This window comes from Cygnus olor (assembly GCF_009769625.2).
Source record: "Cygnus olor isolate bCygOlo1 chromosome W unlocalized genomic scaffold, bCygOlo1.pri.v2 SUPER_W5, whole genome shotgun sequence".
Classification (NCBI taxonomy): Eukaryota; Metazoa; Chordata; class Aves; order Anseriformes; family Anatidae; genus Cygnus; species Cygnus olor.
This window is the reverse complement of record NW_024429076.1, coordinates 418,138-436,722: the sequence shown is the minus strand read 5'-3', so window position 1 is coordinate 436,722 and position 18,585 is coordinate 418,138. Positions and strand designations below refer to the sequence as shown.

At 42.5% G+C, this 18,585-nt stretch overlaps 2 protein-coding genes across 4 annotated transcripts in view; one reads left to right on the top strand and one right to left on the bottom strand.

Moving 5' to 3' along the window:
• The window catches only part of LOC121062984 (spindlin-Z), a 70,755-nt gene extending 53,124 nt beyond the window's left edge, over positions 1–17,631 (bottom strand). The window contains exons 1-2 of one of the 3 annotated variants that reach the window (XM_040543292.1): positions 16,072–16,214; positions 12,002–12,068 (exon numbers count right to left, since the gene is read on the bottom strand). The gene's annotated coding sequence lies outside the window, so the exon portion shown is untranslated. Of the gene's footprint in view, positions 1–12,001; positions 12,069–16,071; positions 16,215–17,131 lie in introns of those variants that run through there. The other 2 variants (XM_040543295.1, XM_040543293.1) reach the window with 2 other exon arrangements.
• On the top strand, positions 54–1,865 carry LOC121062983 (ATP synthase subunit alpha, mitochondrial-like). Its single transcript, XM_040543291.1, has one exon. It carries the CDS (start codon positions 84–86, stop codon positions 1,743–1,745), a length of 1,662 nt encoding a protein of 553 aa, XP_040399225.1. The 5' UTR covers positions 54–83; the 3' UTR covers positions 1,746–1,865.
• Positions 17,632–18,585: the final 954 nt, after the last annotated feature.

The following is an 18,585-nucleotide window of genomic DNA, read 5'->3' as shown; positions in this document are numbered from 1 at the left end:
GACTGTGCACTTTGTCACATGGTCTAAACTTTTGGGTAGACCTGTGCGGTGCCAGGAGTTGGACTTGATGAGCCGCTGCCGCCATGCTCTCCGCCCACCTGGCTGTCACCCTCGCCCGTTCCCTGCCGCGGCATGCCGGCCTGGTTTCTAGAAACACCCTGGGTGCAGCATTTGTCGCCACAAGAAGCATCCATGCCTCCAAAACACATTTCCAGAAAACCGACACTGCTGAGGTATCCTCTATTCTTGAGGAACGTATTTTGGGAGCTGACACCTCTGCTAAACTTGAGGAGATTGGCCGTGTGCTCTCGATTGGTGATGGTATTGCCCCTGTGTATGGCCTAAGAAATGTGCAGGCAGAAGAAATGGTTGAGTTTTCTTCTGGGCTGAAGGGAACGTTCTTGAACTTGGAGCCCGACAACGTTGGTGTTGTCGTGTTTGGTAATGACAGACTGATCAAGGAAGGGGATATTGTGAAAAGGACTGGTGCCACTGTGGACATTCCCGTTGGGGAAGAGCTGCTGGGCCGTGTGGTAGATGCCCTAGGCAATCCCATTGATGGGAAGGGTCCTATTACATCTAAGACAAGTAGGAGAGTTGGCTTGAAGGCCCCTGGCATCATTCCCAGAATCTCTGTGCGGGAACCTATGCAGACTGGTATTAAGGCTGTGGACAGCTTGATGCCAATTGGCCGTGGACGGCGTGAGCTGATCATTGGTGACAGACAGACTGGGAAAACATCAATTGCAATTGACACAATAATCAACCAAAAACAATTTAATGATGGAACAGATGAGAAAAAGCAGCTGTACTGTATCTATGTTGCCATTGGCCAAAAGAGATCTACTGTTGCGCAGCTGGTGAAGAGGCTCACTGATGCAGATACCATGAAGTACACTATTGTGGTGTCTGCCACAGCATCTGACGCTGCACCCCTTCCGTATCTGGCTCCCTATTCAGGCTGCTCCATGGGGGAGTACTTCAGAGACAACGGAAAGCATGCATTGATCATCTATGATGACTTATCCAAGCAGGCTGTTGCCTACCGTCAGATGTCTCTGCTGCTGCACCGTCCACCTGGCCGTGAAGCCTACCCAGGTGATGTGTTCTACCTGCACTCCCGCCTGCTGGGGAGAGCGGCCAAAATGAACGATTCCTTTGGAGGCGGCTCTCTGACTGCCCTGCCGGTCATTGAAACTCAGGCTGGTGATGTGTCTGCTTACATTCCAACCAACATCATCTCCATCACTGATGGACAGATCTTCTTGGAAACTGAGCTGTTCTACAAAGGTATCCGTCCAGCCATCAACATCGGTCTGTCTGTGTCCCGTGTGGGTTCTGCTGCTCAGACCAGGGCTATGAAGCAGGTGGCAGGTATCATGAAGCTGGAATTGGCTCAGTACCGTGAAGTAGCTGCCTTCGCTCAGTTTGGGTCTGATCTGGATGCTGCCACACAGCAGCTGCTGAATCGTGGTGTGCGTCTGACAGAGCTCCTCAAACGAGGACAGTACGTTCCCACGGCTATTGAGGAACAGGTTGCAGTCATCTATGCTGGTGTAAGAGGTCACTTGGACAAGCTGGAGCCCAGCAAAATCACTAAATTTGAGAGTGCTTTCCTAGCTCATGTACTGAGCCAGCACCAGGCCCTCCTCTCCACGATCAGGACCAAAGGGAAGATCTCTGACCAGACAGAAGCTAAGTTGAAGGAAATAGTCACAAATTTCCTGTCTACTTTCAAGGCATAAACTTGTAACCATTCAAACAGACCAGGCGTTTTTTGTGGTCACGTGCTCCAGCTCCATCAAAGACTTAAAAGTATGTGCAACTTGAATGTACAGATCTCACTGAGAATAAAAGTTTCCATGAAAATTTATTAAAAATTTTAAAAAGAAAAATCAAAATGACACGCTTCGTGGATGAGGGAAAGGCTGTGGATGTGGTCTACCTTGACTTCAGTAAGGCTTTTGACACCGTTTCCCACAACATTCTCCTCAAGAAACTGGCTGCTCTTGGCTTGGACTGGCGTACGCTTCGCTGGGTTAGAAACCGGCTGGATAGCCGGGCCCAAAGAGTTGTGGTGAATGGAGTCAAATCCAGATGGAGGCCGGTCACTAGTGGAGTCCCCCAGGGCTCAGTACTGGGGCCAGTCCTCTTCAATATCTTTATCGATGATCTGGATGAGGGGATTGAGTGCACCCTCAGTAAGTTTGCAGATGACACCAAGTTAGGTGCGTGTGTCTATCTGCTTGAGGGTAGGAAGGGTCTGCAGGAGGATCTGGATAGGCTGGACCGATGGGCTGAGGTCAACTGTATGAAGTTCAACAAGGCCAAGTGCCGGGTCCTGCACTTGGGGCACAACAACCCCAAGCAGCGCTACAGGCTGGGAGATTAGTGGTTGGAAAGCTGCCTGGCAGAGAAGGACCTGGGAATACTGGTTGATAGTCGGCTGAGTATGAGCCAGCAGTGTGCTCAGATGGCCAAGAAGGCCAACAGCATCCTGGCTTGTATCAGAAGCAGTGTGGCCAGCAGGACTAGGGAAGTGATTGTCCCCCTGTACTCGGCTCTGGTGAGGCCGCACCTCGAGTACTGTGCTCAGTTTTGGGCCCCTCGCTACAGGAAGGACATGGAGGTGCTCGAGAGAGTCCAGAGAAGGGCAACGAAGCTGGTGAGGGGTCTGGAGAACAAGTCTTACGAGGAGCGGCTGAGGGAGCTGGGATTGTTCAGCCTGGAGAAGAGGCGGCTCAGGGGCGACCTTATCGCTCTCTAGAGGTACCTTAAAGGAGGCTGTAGCGAGGTGGGGATTGGTCTATTCTCCCACGTGCCCGGTGACAGGACGAGGGGGAATGGGCTCAAGTTGCGCCAGGGGAGGTTTAGGTTGGATATTAGGATGAACTTCTTTACTGAAAGGGTTGTTAGATATTGGAATGGGCTGCCCAGGGAAGTGGTTGAGTCACCATCCCTGGAGGTCTTTAAGAGACGTTTAGATGTTGAGCTTAGTGATATGGTTTAGTGGAGGACGTGTTAGTGTTAGGTCAGAGGTTGGACCAGGTGATCTTGGAGGTCTCTTCCAACCTAGACGATTCTGTGATCCTTATGGGTCCCTTCCAACTCGGGATATTCTATGATTCTTTGTCCTGTCACTATACTCCCTAATAAAGTGTCCCTCTCACGCTTCCTTGTAGGCCCCCTTTAGGTACTCGAAGACTGCTATAAGGTCTCCCTAGAGCCTTCTCTTCTCCAGGCTGAACAACCCCAACTCTCTCAGCCTGTCTTTATAGGAGAGGTGGTGTTCCAGCCCTCCGATCATCACTCTGAATAGCTTAAAACATACATCTATAATGAGAAATGCAAGTCTTAACATCTGATCTTGGGCATTTGAAAGCAACTGCAAACAAAAAATAAATAGAAAATATCTTCCAGCATAATCAGGACCATGGACAGACTCACAGCTCTATTTTTGTTTTCTCCCCATACCAAAGGATTCTACTATGCCTTCCTTAGAAGCTAGAAGTATTTCCTACCTGCTATAACATCCACCCTAGCATGCTGCATTAACTTTTAAATAGGATACCATTTTTCATCCTTAATTTTGGAGCAATCCAGATTCTGACCAGCTCCTAGACACTGGTGCATCCATTTTGTTAGAGGAAATACGCTTCTTCCCAGTTTTAGAATCAGTGGTCGCTTCTCTCCTTCCACCTGGTGATCTCTCATAACAATTAAATTTCCAAACTACTGTCAAACTATTTCCTTTGTACTTTAAGCCAGAGCAAGTCTTTTCATTGCAGTACATGAAACCCAACAGCTCAGTTTATTTTTAATTATTATTTAATCTTATATTACTAACCATTTTTAAGAACAAAATAAGAGTCACAGGATATGAGATTTTCTTTTAAATTTGATTCCATTTTAAAACAAATAGTTTTACCAGCAAGTTCTGTAAATGGACTAAAATGAATTAAGACTATTGAGAAACAAAGTCCTGCCCAGTAACCTAAAAATCACTTTATTAGCCCTAACCATGCCAGCCTTTCTCCCCTTGATAAGTGAATATGCAACAGAAAATGGTTGGTTTTCCTCCCTGTTCGGCAGCTAACATGTAGGAAGAAAACCAATCAAAACAAATAATGATCAGAATGAAAGTACACGTATCCTCCATGCATACACAACTGTTTACAGCAAGAGAGAAAGAACTATACCTATTCAGGTGAGCATTTTACCTTATGAATCTGAAAGGTGAAACAGGCTCTACAACCACAAATAACTTCACCTAGTACAGCTGAAAACAAGTTAAAATATTAGTAACAAATATGACTGATAAGAACTTTACATACATTAAGCAATTGACAGTTTCAACATCTACAGAATGAATAATCACCAATGTTTCTAGAGAAAAAGCAAACAAGTTTTCCTATCTTGTAGTTAAAGCCAGTAAATTCATCAACACCATCAGTTGTAGACTGCAGAAAGGAAATTCATTCCTGTTCCAAGTACACAGCAATGGTGTTGGTTTTTTTTTGTTGTTGGTTTTGTTTTTTGGCGGGGGTTGTTGGTTTTTATTTTATTGTGAGGGAGGAAAGAGGAAGAAACATAGACACAGTCTCCCTTCCATGGGGAAGCAATAATGTCATAGAATTATTTAGGTTGGAAAAGACCCTTTAGATCGTCAAGTCTAACCATCACCTAACACTACCAAGTCCACCACTAAACCACGGCCCTAAGTGCCACATCCACGCATCTCTTAAATAACTCCAGGGATGGCAACTCCACCACTTCCCTAGGCAGCCTGTTCCAATGCCTAATCACTCCAGAAAGAATTTCTTCCTGACATCTAATCCAAACCTCCCCTGCTGCATCCTTGTATCCTATCACTTGTCATCCAAGAAAAGAGACCGATATCCACCTCGCTATGACGTCCTTTCAGGTAGTTGCAGAGAGTAATGAGGTCTCCCCTCAGCCTCCTTTTCTCCAGACTAAACAACCCTAGTTCCCTCGGACCTCTTGGTTTCTAGTCCCTTCACCAGCTTCACTGCTCTTCTCTGAACACCTTCCAGCAACTCAATATCTTTCTTGTAGTGAGGGACCCAAAACTGAACACAGTACTCAAGGTGCAGTCTCACCAGTACCAAGTAGAAGGGGATAATCACTTCCCTAGTCTTGCTGGTCACAGTATTTCTGATGCAGGCCAGGATGACACTGGCCTTCTTGGCCACGCTGCTGGCTCATGTTTAGCCGGTTGTTGACTAACACCCCCAGGTCCTTTTCTGCAGGGCAGCTTTCCAGCCACTCTTCCCAAAGCTTATACCGCTGCATGGGGTTTTTATGACCCAAGCGTAGCACCTGACATTTAGCCTTGTTGAATGCCATACAATTGTACATGACCCATCAATCTTGCCTATACAGATCCCTCTGCATAGCCTTCCTACCCTCCACCAGATCAACACTCAAGCCTAACTTGGTATTGTCCACTTATTAAACTTATTAAAGGGTGTCCACCTTATTAAGGGTTGTCCACAAACTTATTAAATCCCCTCATCAAGATGATCAATAAAGATACTAGACAAAACTGGACCCAATACTGAGCCCTGGGGAACGCTACTTGTGACGAGACAACAATTGGATTTAACTCCATTCACAACAACCCTTTGTTCCTGGCCACCCAGACAGCTTTTTACCCAGCAAACATTACATCTGTCCATCCATGAGCTGCCAGTTTTTCCAGGGAAATGCTGTGGGAAGCAGTGGAAAATGCTTTGCTAAAGTCCAAGTAAACAACATCCACAGCCATTCCCTCATCCATTAAGTGGGTCACCTTGTCATAGAAGGAGATCAAGTTAGTCAAGCAGGACCTACCTTTTAGAAACCTATGCTGACTGGGTCTGATCACCTGGTTGCCCCATACATGCCGCATGATGGCATTCAAGATGATCTGATCCATGACCTTCCCTGGCACTGAGGTCAGACTGACAGGCCTGTAATTCCCCAGATCCTCCTTCCTACCCTTCTTGCAGATGGGCATCACATTCACCAACCTCCAGTCAACTGGGACATTCCCAGTTAGCCAGGACTGCTGATAAATGATGGAAAGCGGCCTGGTGAGCACTTCTGCCAGCTCCTTCAGCGGATCCCATCCGGCCCCATAGATTTGGGTGTGTTCAAGTGGTGTAGTAGATTGCTAACCATTTCCCCTTGGAAGGGCTTCATTTTGCTCCCTGTCTCTGTCTTCCAGCTCAGAGGGCTAGGTACCCCAAGATCAATTAGCCTTACTACTAAAGACTGAGGCAAAGAAGGCATTAAGTATGTGATCCTTCTCCTAATTTCCTGTCACAATGTTTCCCCCTGCATCCAATAAAGGATGGAGATTCCCCTTAGCCCTCCTTTTTTTTGTTTATGTATTTATAAAAAGACATTTTAATAGTCTTTTACTGCATATTTTTCTTTCAGACCTGCTTACCACTCACTCGTTGCTTTGATGAAACAGTATGTATTGTAAGCATGCGACTACTAACTACATGTTAGTTTCTACCCTGTTTTCTACAGCTCAAGTTTTCAGAGGAGAAATGGTTCTTTTAGTGTTTTCTCATTTCTAATAGCATCTTTCTTCAAGTTTGAGACATGACTTCTTCCTGTGTATAGCGGACAGCCTGTGATAACAAAAGCTACTGGTTGAAAATGCTTCAGGCATCGTCAACATCCTCCTAGGTGCAGAAGGTTCCAGCTATGAACAATACATTGAACAGTATAATCATTAAGCAAGGAAAGTTAACATTGTGATTTAACATGATTTAACGCAATCTTGTTTCTGTGAGAAGCATTAAAGGGATGTTTTTCCTCTATTGGTAAACTTATGGATGAATCCAGCAAACATCCCTCCTACAGTGACATAAAAAAGATGAATAAGAGTTGGTAGAAAAACCTCTCTCCTTTCTATTCCCTTAATTGCCAGTGTCCTGGGAAGTTAAGTTACGACTTCACTGACAAGTTGGTGGATTTTTATTTCCTCCATTAGTAGCCTTAACACTTAATTCTGCCATTACGTAGATAGTCCCCCTAATGAAGTATGCTAATCCTGGCCCTCAGAAGCAAGATGAGTTGATCACACCATTCAATTCTCTTCATACAGAATAAGAAAAATGCTATCCTAGCTTTTTTGGAGAAGAGTGGAAGGAGAAGACTTTCCTCAGCAGTAAACAACATGATCCATATAACCCTAAACCATTTTTAAAAAATGGTTATGCAAAACAATATACCTTCACTAAGTTCTCAAGTTGTATTTGAATTTTATCAGTATTTTATTAACTTTTTTCCAGAAATGCTAGTAACTCGTACAAAAAAGCAACACTTCTCATAAAAACATCTACATCAGTCTACAGCTTTTCCAATTATTCCTGAAGTATTCTGTACGCTGAAGGCTTCAGAAACATAAAGTGCACTCCCCCTCCCTATAGTATCTATAATGAAATAGCATCATAGATAAGTAGGCTTCAAAGAGTCCTCAAAATGATCATCTACTTTAAGCTGTTTTCTTGACAGAAGGTTGATTATAGCTAAGCCATATTTTCCAAGTCTTGTGTTTTCTGTTTACTATCTTTCTGTACTTTCCAATTATTTTCAAGCATACAGCCCAAAAATGCTTCTTTCAAATTTTGTTAGCATATTTATATTTTATCTTTCAAATCACTAATAGAATTTGAATGAAAGCTAATCCAAGGATATGCCAAGTATGGTTCATAAGAACTTCCCAGGAGACCATGCAAGAAGTTCCACCTACAAGAATCATCAACAACTGAAGAAACTAACCTCCCTAATGAAAACTACCTCTCAGCGTGCATTTATAGTTTCTTTGTTTCTTATACTACAGCTTCCATAAATAGGCTAAAGTAAGCCATGTTTTTGATTTGAAGAAGGGTAGCTTATCAAAGAAACAAAGCTACTTTATCCTTTTTAAGATCAACCCAAGAGATTCATTGCTATTTAATTCACATATGGCACAAGGTTACCAAATAAGTTTTCCTTCCTGCTAATAATTTAAGGAATTAACTCACTGCATCTTCCTATTTATTCAGCACCTATCAACCACCAAAACCAGTCAATACTATTAGAAGTTATACTGGGACTTCCCAAACTTGCTAGTTACTTTTTGTAAAAGCTTTACTGTTGTAATAAACACAAGCATTTTAAAAATCAGGAGTTTTTAGAAGTTTGGATTTTACACAGAATACCAGAAAAAACATACGTTAGCAGATTTTGCAGGGAACTATAGATTACTAGCCATATACAATTGCCAGACACCTATTCTGATAAAGTTCCCCCTGCCATACCTCACTGTATTTAAGAAAAACACTTCTGTTCTAATAGGTTACACACTTTCCTTCCCAAAATTCAGAAAAGCTTTTGTTACCATTGCAACTGAGCCTTATGAAGCAAAAATACAGCAAAATTTAACAATGATGGAGCAATGACAGACTTCCAGATAGACATTTTGGTATTGTGACGTATAAACTTCAGCCACTTGATAGGTCATTTATAAAGTTCTAGCTCATTTCGACAAGCTTTGCCCTAGTTTTGGCAAACTTTATGTGAACTTCAATGTGAACATTTATGTGAATCACTGGCCACAATGACTTGGCCTGATAGCAAACCTGCAGAAATCTGCTCTGAGCTGGTAGCAGACAAAGAATGAAAAACAACCCAGACTATCATCTCGGAACAACAGCTATGTTGAGGAGATTTCATGGTGCACATGAACATTAAGGACTGATTGTAGATAAATTTAGGACTGGGATTGGGCTGTAGCCCACATGTGGGCTATATTTTCCACTGTGGAAAAATATACTTTCAGAGAACGGCTACATGAGTTTGTGAGTATATGAACTGCCTCTACAAACAAGCAAAATGCCTCCATCAAACATTTAATTCTTCTTGTCCTGTATTAACAGAAAGGTGAAAAAATGGTGGCAAAAAGGAAGTCAAGACTAAGAATCAAGACCATCTTGGAATCTTTTTTCCCTACCATACCTTGCTTATCCTACATAAAATGTGCATTCATTTCTTAAACTCTTACCAAAAATTTCTGCGTCTAAATTACTCTATTTATTGTACATGCAGCCCAAATAGAGAAAAAAAAACAAAACAGGAAATTATATTCTTCAAGACAGAAGTACCTCCATAAAAACATATTTTAAAAGTGGGAGAAAACACCAGAGGAAGAGAGAACAAAAAGGAGTAGAAAACAGAGTGAACACCAAGGTCAAAAGAGGAAGAGCTCCATAGCAGAGCAAATATTCCTGAAGGAACTGCAGCCCATAGAAGACCCACACCAGTGCAAATATTCCTGAAAGGAGCACAGCCTGTGGAGAACCTATGCCAGAGCAGAGAAAAAGTGTGAGAAGAAAGCAGCAACAGAAGGGTAAGAATTTGGAGTGAGGTTGAGCCTGGGAAAAGGAGGGAGGAAAAGTATTTCCCTAAGTTAAAATACCCCAAGTCTGTTCTGCCCATGACAATAATTGTTAAATGATCACTCTGTCTTTACAAGCTTTCTTGCTCCTATTCTTCCTATTTTCTCCCCTCCATCCCGCTGGGGTAGGTGTTGGGGAACAGCAGCTGGGTAAGAGTCTGTCTGCCAGCCAGGGCCAACCCACCTATCCCTGCTTCATATTTAAACTAGATACCCCCATCCAAACAGTCTCCTATAAGCATGGGCAGAGGCCTCAGATAAGATGTTCATTCACAGCAAAAAATCCTGTCTCAAGTTGTTATCATTTTAAAATGTACTTTTCATCCATTATTAATACAGCTACACCCCTAGTCATATGAAATAACGTTTGCCTCATTGTCCTCTCTATACAAGCCAACACAGCTATAACTGAGGGTAGGAGTGAACCCCCCACCCCCCCCCAACCAACTTTAAACAAGCGAACTGTTAAGACAGCGCACGAATCAGAAGAGAGGTTGCTTGCTCTTTGTCTTATGGCTGACATGTAACAATAAAGTATATTTCTACTAACAAGACTGTGGAACAGAAGATCAGAAGAGATGTAACCTGAGATGCCCTCAGTGGACCAAGAAAGATTTCTATTCATATTCACTTCTAGAGAAGCCTTTACCTTCTTCCTTCAGCGATTAAGACATGAACCTCCGGGATCCAAGGCTAGCCTTTGTGAATGCTCCCCCTACCCAATAAGGGCCAAATGCTTTCCAGTTTCCAAACATGTCAAACACCTGTGTACTCCCTAACTCTAAAAGTATTTAAGAGTCAGATTTTTAAAGAGTATTTGTGCCACATGACAGTGTCGTTTTATACTGCTGTGTTAAGGGTATATGGATGAGGGAGGCCCTCCCATTGAGTCACAAGGTTTAGAAAGTACCCCCTTGCTTTCTAAACTCCTACTCAGAAAGGAACCTAGGTGCGGCTGGATCAAGTCCTAGTCCCAGACTTGGTCAACGGTTTATGTCTAAAGAATTATCAGTATAGCCACTTATTAGAGTCAACGTTTGCCTGTTTCAGAGCCCTGCCAAGGACTTTCACTGAGACAGTTTTGCAAAGTTGTAAAGATAGGTAATTTATTAAGGTGACAGATATCACAGATTCGGAATTGCCACTGATAAATTCACTTACTGCAATAATTGAGCTGAAGTTAATAGTTTAGCGCTTTAGTTATCAATATTTTCCTAGGTAACATCTGACAGTCAGAGGCGAAAGTCTTACCAAGAGGCGTCCCTGCTTGGGAAGGAGAGAGGTCCAGGCCTGTCGACCCATCTGATAATTGGAGTTCTCATCCTCTATACCCCCCCCAAAAAAGGATTCTGAATACCAGATTTATACTTTTGGCGAGGTGGGACCGAGTCATTTATCACGTGACTAGCTCTCAGCAAGGCTTGTTGCATTGTTTGATCAAGAGGAAGGGAGAGGCAAGACCAACTTTCAGTACAGAGACAGGTTGCTTTCCTGGCTTTACTTGAAACATCAGGTTGTGAGGCTCCCGCCTCACCCCACACATCGCTTATTGTAGTTCCTGGGCCCATTGTTCAACTGCAAATTTCCAACAACTGTCCTGTACTTTGGCCAGATGAGCAAGATATGCATGTTAATCAATTCACATTCCTGCATGTTAATTAAATCACATTCCTGCTCAAACCCAGTCTCAGCAATCCCCTGCTGATTTACAGTCACTTGGTATTTCAACACCAATAAGCCTGGCAATATTCTACGGACAGGCAGAATTTTCTGATCAGCTTTTTTTTTTTTTTTTTTTTTTTTTTAAAAAAGATACTCCTGTCAGCATATATTTTGACTGAACAGGTCCAGAATCATAGACGTAGCTGACTGTTTTGAGTAAAATACAGGTCAGACAACCTACATCTTCCAAGCCTATTTTCATTATTTGTATCACTCCCAGAAAACTGAACAAAAAGTCTACTCTCCAAACATGAAGAACATAGGCACAACACTCATCAGTATGATAGGTAGTTTTCTATGCGTATCAGAGACGTACTGTACTGAATTTTAGTAGACATTATATTTGACACAGCATTTGAAAAAGGATAGCAAGAAAAAAAATTAATAGAAACATGTTGTGGGCAAGAAAAGTTCAGTGATTTGGGGGGGAATTTCAATCAACTTAATTTGTCAACTCCAAAGATGTCAAGTAGATTCAACAGCTGGTCACCACGATATAAATGTTCTCCCTATAAAAGGCTACTAGAAGTCGTCAATATAAAAACAGCTGGAATATTAATGAAAAACAATCAAAAATATAGAGATCTCCTCTATCCAAACTACCACCTGCAATTGAAGGTCTGAAGTTCAGCAGCTCATCTACGTTAAGGATGTAGTAAGTTGTTGAAATCCACAGATTCCACTCTTGAAATTAAGATCTACTTTCACCACTATCTAGAAGCGCAGATCCTGAATAGCACAAGAGCATTCAACACTAATATTAAAAAAAAAAAAAAATCAACACTAAAAGCTAATGGGGAGGAGAGAACTATAAAAACCTACTTGCAAGTGTTTACAGCATATTATCATTAACTCATCTTTTATAATGAGTATTTTCTTGGAGATCTGTCTATAAAGAAAACATAAAAGTTAATTCAACAATACATTTCAACCACCTTACAATAACTGCACATATTAGAGTGCAATTAGGTAACATTTAAGTCTAATATAGTCACCACGGTTAATAGCAACAATTTGTAATGGATCCACAAACTGATGAAATATATAGTTCCCAAGTAAGCAAGTCAAACATCACATAACATGGACTTACAGCAGTTTTACAACATACATTACATAAAAGAAATATAAAAAGATATTCCCCTCAACCTCTCCAATAGCTAAATCAATTCATCTCCTAAATTCTGCATGACAAAACTAATAACCAAATTCACATTTTAGATTAAGTTAAATCCAACCACTCTCACATAGTAAAAGCAGTAATAAGTACTGTATGACATTTAGTTAAATAATTTCATTATTATTTGAAAATTACTTCAGTGATCCCAGACCTGTTTTTCACTGTTCACAGATAAAATACAAATTAACTACACTGTTTCAAGAAACTCAACACCTGTCTTTGTCATGGAGATGTATATGGAAACAGTCTGGACGTTCATAAGAAAGGTCACATTCCCCATTCCTTTATGTCACGTGGTATGATGACATCTAGGCAGCATTTGCTTTGGATAGCAAGTGGGCCTCATCTTGATATGGAGAAAGTACCAATTAGGAAAAGCAATATCAAGAAAGGTCACCGTTTGCCTTCAAACTATAAGCTTACCAAATTCCAAAGAGTACTAATACAATGAAAACAAACAAAATCTCTGGCACCTATTAGAAACAAGCTATCTGACCACCCAAACAGAAAATGAGTTACCATATTAACAAACAACGGGGGGGGGGGGAGCACAAGAAGTTTACAACAGTAGACTTTAATGTCTAAAAAGACTGGCTGTTACTCTCCTTCAGAAAACACAATCTTATTGAAAGCTGTTTCATTTGTCAAAATTTAAGCAAATAATGCATTACATTTAAACAGCTTTAAAAGAGCTATTGTATCAGTATGATATTTACAAATCTTAACATATCAGAGTTCAACTTGGCAACAGTTAGCAATGAAAGCTACAGATAAGTCAACAGAAGAACGCTTTTCATAAGAAAAATATAGCAAAATATTAACATATAAGATGGACCAAAAATGTTTGCTACCTTCAGAACTTCATATTTCAGTTGGAAATTTCACAAATATTTAGTGCTACACTCAGTCATGATTTGTTCTTCGATCAGTTTCGCTGAAAAATATTTCTTGTAAGAAGTAATCAATTTATTTCTAACATCTCTCAGCATGCCTATCACAGAGCCTGTACATTTCTTGAAGTCTTCCCCCAATCCCCCACCTCATTTCACAATATGAGCAAACAAACAGTTTTGAAATAAACAATTTTAATAATATAGTTTTTGATTTGGCTAAACATAGCCTAAAATTACCCACAAGGACCAAAACATTGGAGTGTCTTCACTTTTTGGCACCAAAGGTACAAAGATTTTGCAGATTCTTCAACTAGATCAGCTCCCCATGGGACACGAAAGAAGACCAACAATATTGATTTTTGACAAACTCATCTAGATAACCAAGACAGGAAGAAAAACCTTCTAGGTATCATTCAAAGGAACACAATCACAAGTTATAGCAAAGATGCTATAAACAATAAATATTTATAAAGCTAATAATGTATGCGAGAAACTAAGTTGTGTTTTTGCAGTAGAGAACTAATTTTCTGTATTCCAATGTAGTTGTGTAGTCATAATAAGGAGAAATGCTAAGTAAATAAGTGGACAGTAGAAGGTCTACACTGTTCCAAAATAAGGTGGAAGGCTTGAGAAAAACAGGATGAGCAGCGTGGGAACAGTAAAACAAAGATCACAGGTTCCTCAAAACATAAGAAAGGGAAAAAAAAAAAAAAAAAAAGGGAAAAGGGAGAAATTAAAGGGTTGAAAAAAAAAATTGTACATATATGGTATAGAGGAGCATCAAGTAGCTTGTGAACCTGTAATACTCAGCCAATGAAGAAACATGGGAGGCGATCAGGTGTCGGGTAATAGGGAATAAAAGGTTATGATTTGTTTACTAAAATGCACTCCTAATTGGCACGATGCCCGCCATTGCAATCGCGAATAAAATAGCTTCACAGAAGATCCTGTCTGAAGAAAATTATTGAGATTTTTCTCACATGTAGAACTGAACTTTACAAAAAAAAAATAAGCTCTAGCAAGAAAATTACAGCGTACTAGAATAAAAAACCATCATGACTATTTCAAAGTGAAATGTTTTCACTCTAAACCCATTATTTAAATGGATTCTTGGGGGGTGAATTGTACATTTTTGTCTAATTGTTTATTTTTAGTTCTGCATCCAAGATAACTTGCTTAAGCATCAAAAAGACTATTTAGAGGGAGGAGCTGCATATCTTGTCATTTCACACTTTTAATAAGAAAGTTAGCAATAATTTCAACATTTGGTCGCTATCATAATGAATGACAAAGTATCAAACCGTTCTATCGTGTTTTTGTTTCTTTGTTTTACAAATATTACCTTGTTGGACAGTTGGTTGAAAGTAAAAAGACTGCTGCACAAATCCACTAATACATCAAATTACAGACTCTCCCTCAGACTTCACAATCTAGAAGTATTACAGATGGCTCGGGATCCGTGACATAGATGCACATTCCAAAATGTAATTTGGATGACTCCATTCAAGTTTTATGTTGTTGTAAACTCAATATTATCATTTATTTTCTCCTCCAGGTAATCGACACTTGTTAATGGGAATGGAAAAAGTTGAAGAAAAAACAGTCACAAATTAAAAGAGCATTAATATATACTATATTTAAATGCTAGAATTAGGTAACTATTTACTTCTATATCAGTAAAAACAATGATTATGCTATGTCAATGCTTCTCCACTAGAAGCTTCCAAAGCAAAGTAGCCAATGAAAAGAGTTAAAACATTACTTTAGGGCACTGCTCAGATTGATAGTCATGACTATCAATGGGTACATGCTTTGAATAAAGACTGTGTTTTTTAAATATAATCTTTGAAAATGAAACATTTACTATGAGTTACAGTAACACATCTAGAAAGCAACACATCCTTTGCACCTTGAGCGTTCATCCTTAAGTTAAAATCTAGATATACACCCCCCCCAAATCTACATTCAAATGTTATTTGGGCTTGATACCATTTAAATTTTATATATATATATAAATACATTTAATATATAATAAGTTATAAAATATTTATAAACATATTATATATACACAGAAATATATTTTCATTGAAACCAGAAGGAGGTGCTCTGAATAACAGGTTGGTGGTGCTGAACTGAACATTTGCCTTGTATTAGGAGGTCAGAAACACAATGTCTTGCAGTTCAGTATCACACTTCAGTTCACAATGCTTTGTCTTTTAAAGAAAAAAAAAGTACTCCTTTTAACAGAAAAAGGCACCTAATTTTGCGCTATCGTCATCACTAGGACAAAGTAATCTGTGACAGAAAACTAGCAACGCAAAGAGACACAGCAACTGTTAATTCCAGTTTTGTCTCCTATGAGCTGTGAGGTATTTAAGATACTGACAAGGAGATACAGGAAAAGCCAAGACGACGACACCACCGACACCTCTCCCCTCCCCCCCCCCCAAAAAAGCTACCACTTTTACCTACACAGTGTCTATTCTAACATGATTAGCTCAAGTTTTTCCAGCTGTGCTGAGTTGATACCTTATACTGAACTACATCCTAAAGTTAAAGAAACAGCACTAGATCTTTCTGCAAGTGTAATACAGTGGTATTTCATATCAGCCAGCATATTTGGCACATCACACACACACGCACCAAAAAAAGAAAGATAAAAGCATTCCACTCTAGCCTCTTTCAGCAGGACTCAGCCAATTCTCCCCCACCAGCCCACCTTCCAGGCCTTGCCAGGTTCCCAACTCCATTCTGATTTTAAGTTTCATTTTGTTGTAAACAACAAAACGAAAGGAGAAAGCTTTCAAAGCGACGATCCTTACCCTTGAAATCCCACCACGCACACAATAAGGACGGTGCATTGTTTTTCCTCTCTCTCTTTTTTTTTTGACAGCAGATGAGGGGGAAGAAACAAAACCCTCAATGGAGGAGAGACTAAGCGGCAGAGACAGAGAAGGAGGAGAGCCTAATGGAGAACCAGGGCAGAGCGTCAGCCATGTTGTAAGTGTTGGTCCAGTATCTACAAACCTACAGCAGCTCTTAGAGTCTGGGAGAGAGGGGAAAGAAAGGAGGGGGAGAAAGCAGCAGCAGCAGACAAAGGAATCCAGCAAAGCCCAAGCGGAGCGCGCGCATACACATACGCCCTGGGTGTCCCAAGTAGCGGTGCGTGCAGTCCCAGCGCAGCCAGCCCAGCGCGTTAGCACGGCGGCGACTTTCCCAGCTACACCTTCTAGTTGCTGTGACGCAGCCGAGCCCCGCCGCCACCCTCACACCCCCTTCGCCCTGTTTTTTCGCGACGGGAAGGAGAGCAGGGCGGAGGCATGCCTCCCTCCCCCAACGTGCGCTATCGACAAAGAGGCTGAGAGAGCCTCGGTGGGCCCCAGCCCACAATACAATAGCTCCCTAGAGAGAAGTGGGGAAGAGAAATATGCAGCCGAAATCCTTCCCCTCCGGTGGGGGGTGGCGATGGATACAGAGACACCGCGCCAGAGGAGGACAGCAGTCCCTCCGAAGTCCGGAAGGGCGGGGGTTGCTAAGGAGCCGGGGCGCTAAGGAGGAAGAGAGGAGAGAGACAGCAACATAAGCCCGAGAGCCCCGCAGCCCCACTCTCACCCGCTTCCCGCGGTTTCCGGGCGGGCCGCCGAGGCAGGCAGCGAAGAAGGAAGGGTAACAGAGTCTGAACGCTGCAAGTATATAAATAACATCAGCCTCAGGGGAGGGAAAGCTAGGAGTGGTGGCTCTAGCTCATCTCACAACAACTCCCTCTGGCTCTGCCCATTACTAGGCATTGCTAGGCTAGGCTAGGCCAGGCCAGGCCAAGCCATGCCACGCCACGCCACGGGCCGCGCGCTCTCCCCCCACTCGTGTTCGCCACTCACTTACCTGCCGGGGGAATAGGAGGTCGGGACTGCCAGGCGAGCAGACCAGGACTGCCGGAATTGCAGCCTCAGCAGCCCTCCTGCCTCACCAGGCTACTCAGCTTCTCTGCGGCAGTAGCAGGAACAGCTGCTCTGCTCCTCTCGTTTGTCCTCCTCCGCCGTCAGCGTTGCTGCCTCCTGCTTGCCTCTGCCACATTTGGATCCCCCTCTCTCTACACGAGCTCTACCACCAGAATAGAGGCCTCCTCACCTTCCTGCCAAATTGTGAGTTCGCCGCATTGAGCCGTTCAAAACACAGGGCCGGACACCGCCCTCCTCTCCATCAACGCGCAGGCGCACTATGAATTCCGAACTGCGACAGGAGCGCAAGAATCCTCCACCCAGTCCACCACCACTCACTATTACACAAGTGCCCTCACCTTCCTCTTCTACTGCCGTCTCCCCCTATCCTGCTGGCAGTTATAACAAAGTGTGGTGTGGGCTGGTCTGTAGCTAGATGGCAGGCGTCTGTCTGATGGTTCTCAAAATGTAGGCCACCAGGCCCTGGGACGGTAAGCATCCGCCCTTCCCCTCCCCTCCTCCCTGCCGTGAGGGGCCTAGGGTTTCCTCCTGAGGGTGGCCACAGTGCTTCTGTTGTGGTTTAACCCGGTCAGCAGCTAAGCACCACACAGCCGTTCGCTCACCCTCCCCCCTCCCTCTCCGGGATGGGGGAGAGAAATGGGAAAACGAAGCCTGTGGATTGAGATAGAGACAGTTTATTAAGACAGGAAAATAATAATAACAATGATAATAGTACTACTAATAATAATGTGTACGAAACAAGTGATGCACAATGCAATTGCTCACCACCCGTTGACCGATGCCCAGCCTATCCCTGAGCAGCCACCCCCCCCACCCCAGCTAGCCACCCCTATATATTGTTCAGCATGACGTCAGATGGTATGGAATAACCCTTTGGCCAGTTGGGGTCAGCTGTCCTGGGTCTGTCCCCTCCCAGCTCCTGCTGCACCCCTAGCCTGCTCGCTAGCAGGACAGAGAGAGGCTGAAAAGTCCTTGGCTTGGTGTAAGCACTGCTCTGCAACAATTAAAACATCAGCATGTTATCAGCGCTCTTCTCATTCTAATCCAAAACATAGTATCCTACCAACTACTAGGAGGAAAATTAACTCTGTCCTAACTGAAACCAGGACATATATCCACCCCTTATTCCATACCATTTTTGTCATGCTCAGGTTACACCCTTTCCAATACCTTCTAATTAATCACCATTTTCGTCTATGGTTTATAGAATGTCCACTGAGTTTGCATAGTCCGTGACTGACTTCGGGCTCCATCTGTCATCGCAGTCTTTCAGGGCAGAAGAGATGGTGTGTGATGTTGGATTGTCACACGTTGGAACCTGTTCTCGTTCCATTACACCTCTGTCCTTGTCCATTTCTATCAAAATTCATTCATTAT

Excerpts from the sequence above, each read along its gene's own strand:
- LOC121062983 (XM_040543291.1), top strand. The coding sequence starts at position 84 with ATGCTCTCCGCCCACCTGGCTGTCACCCTCGCCCGTTCCCTGCCGCGG.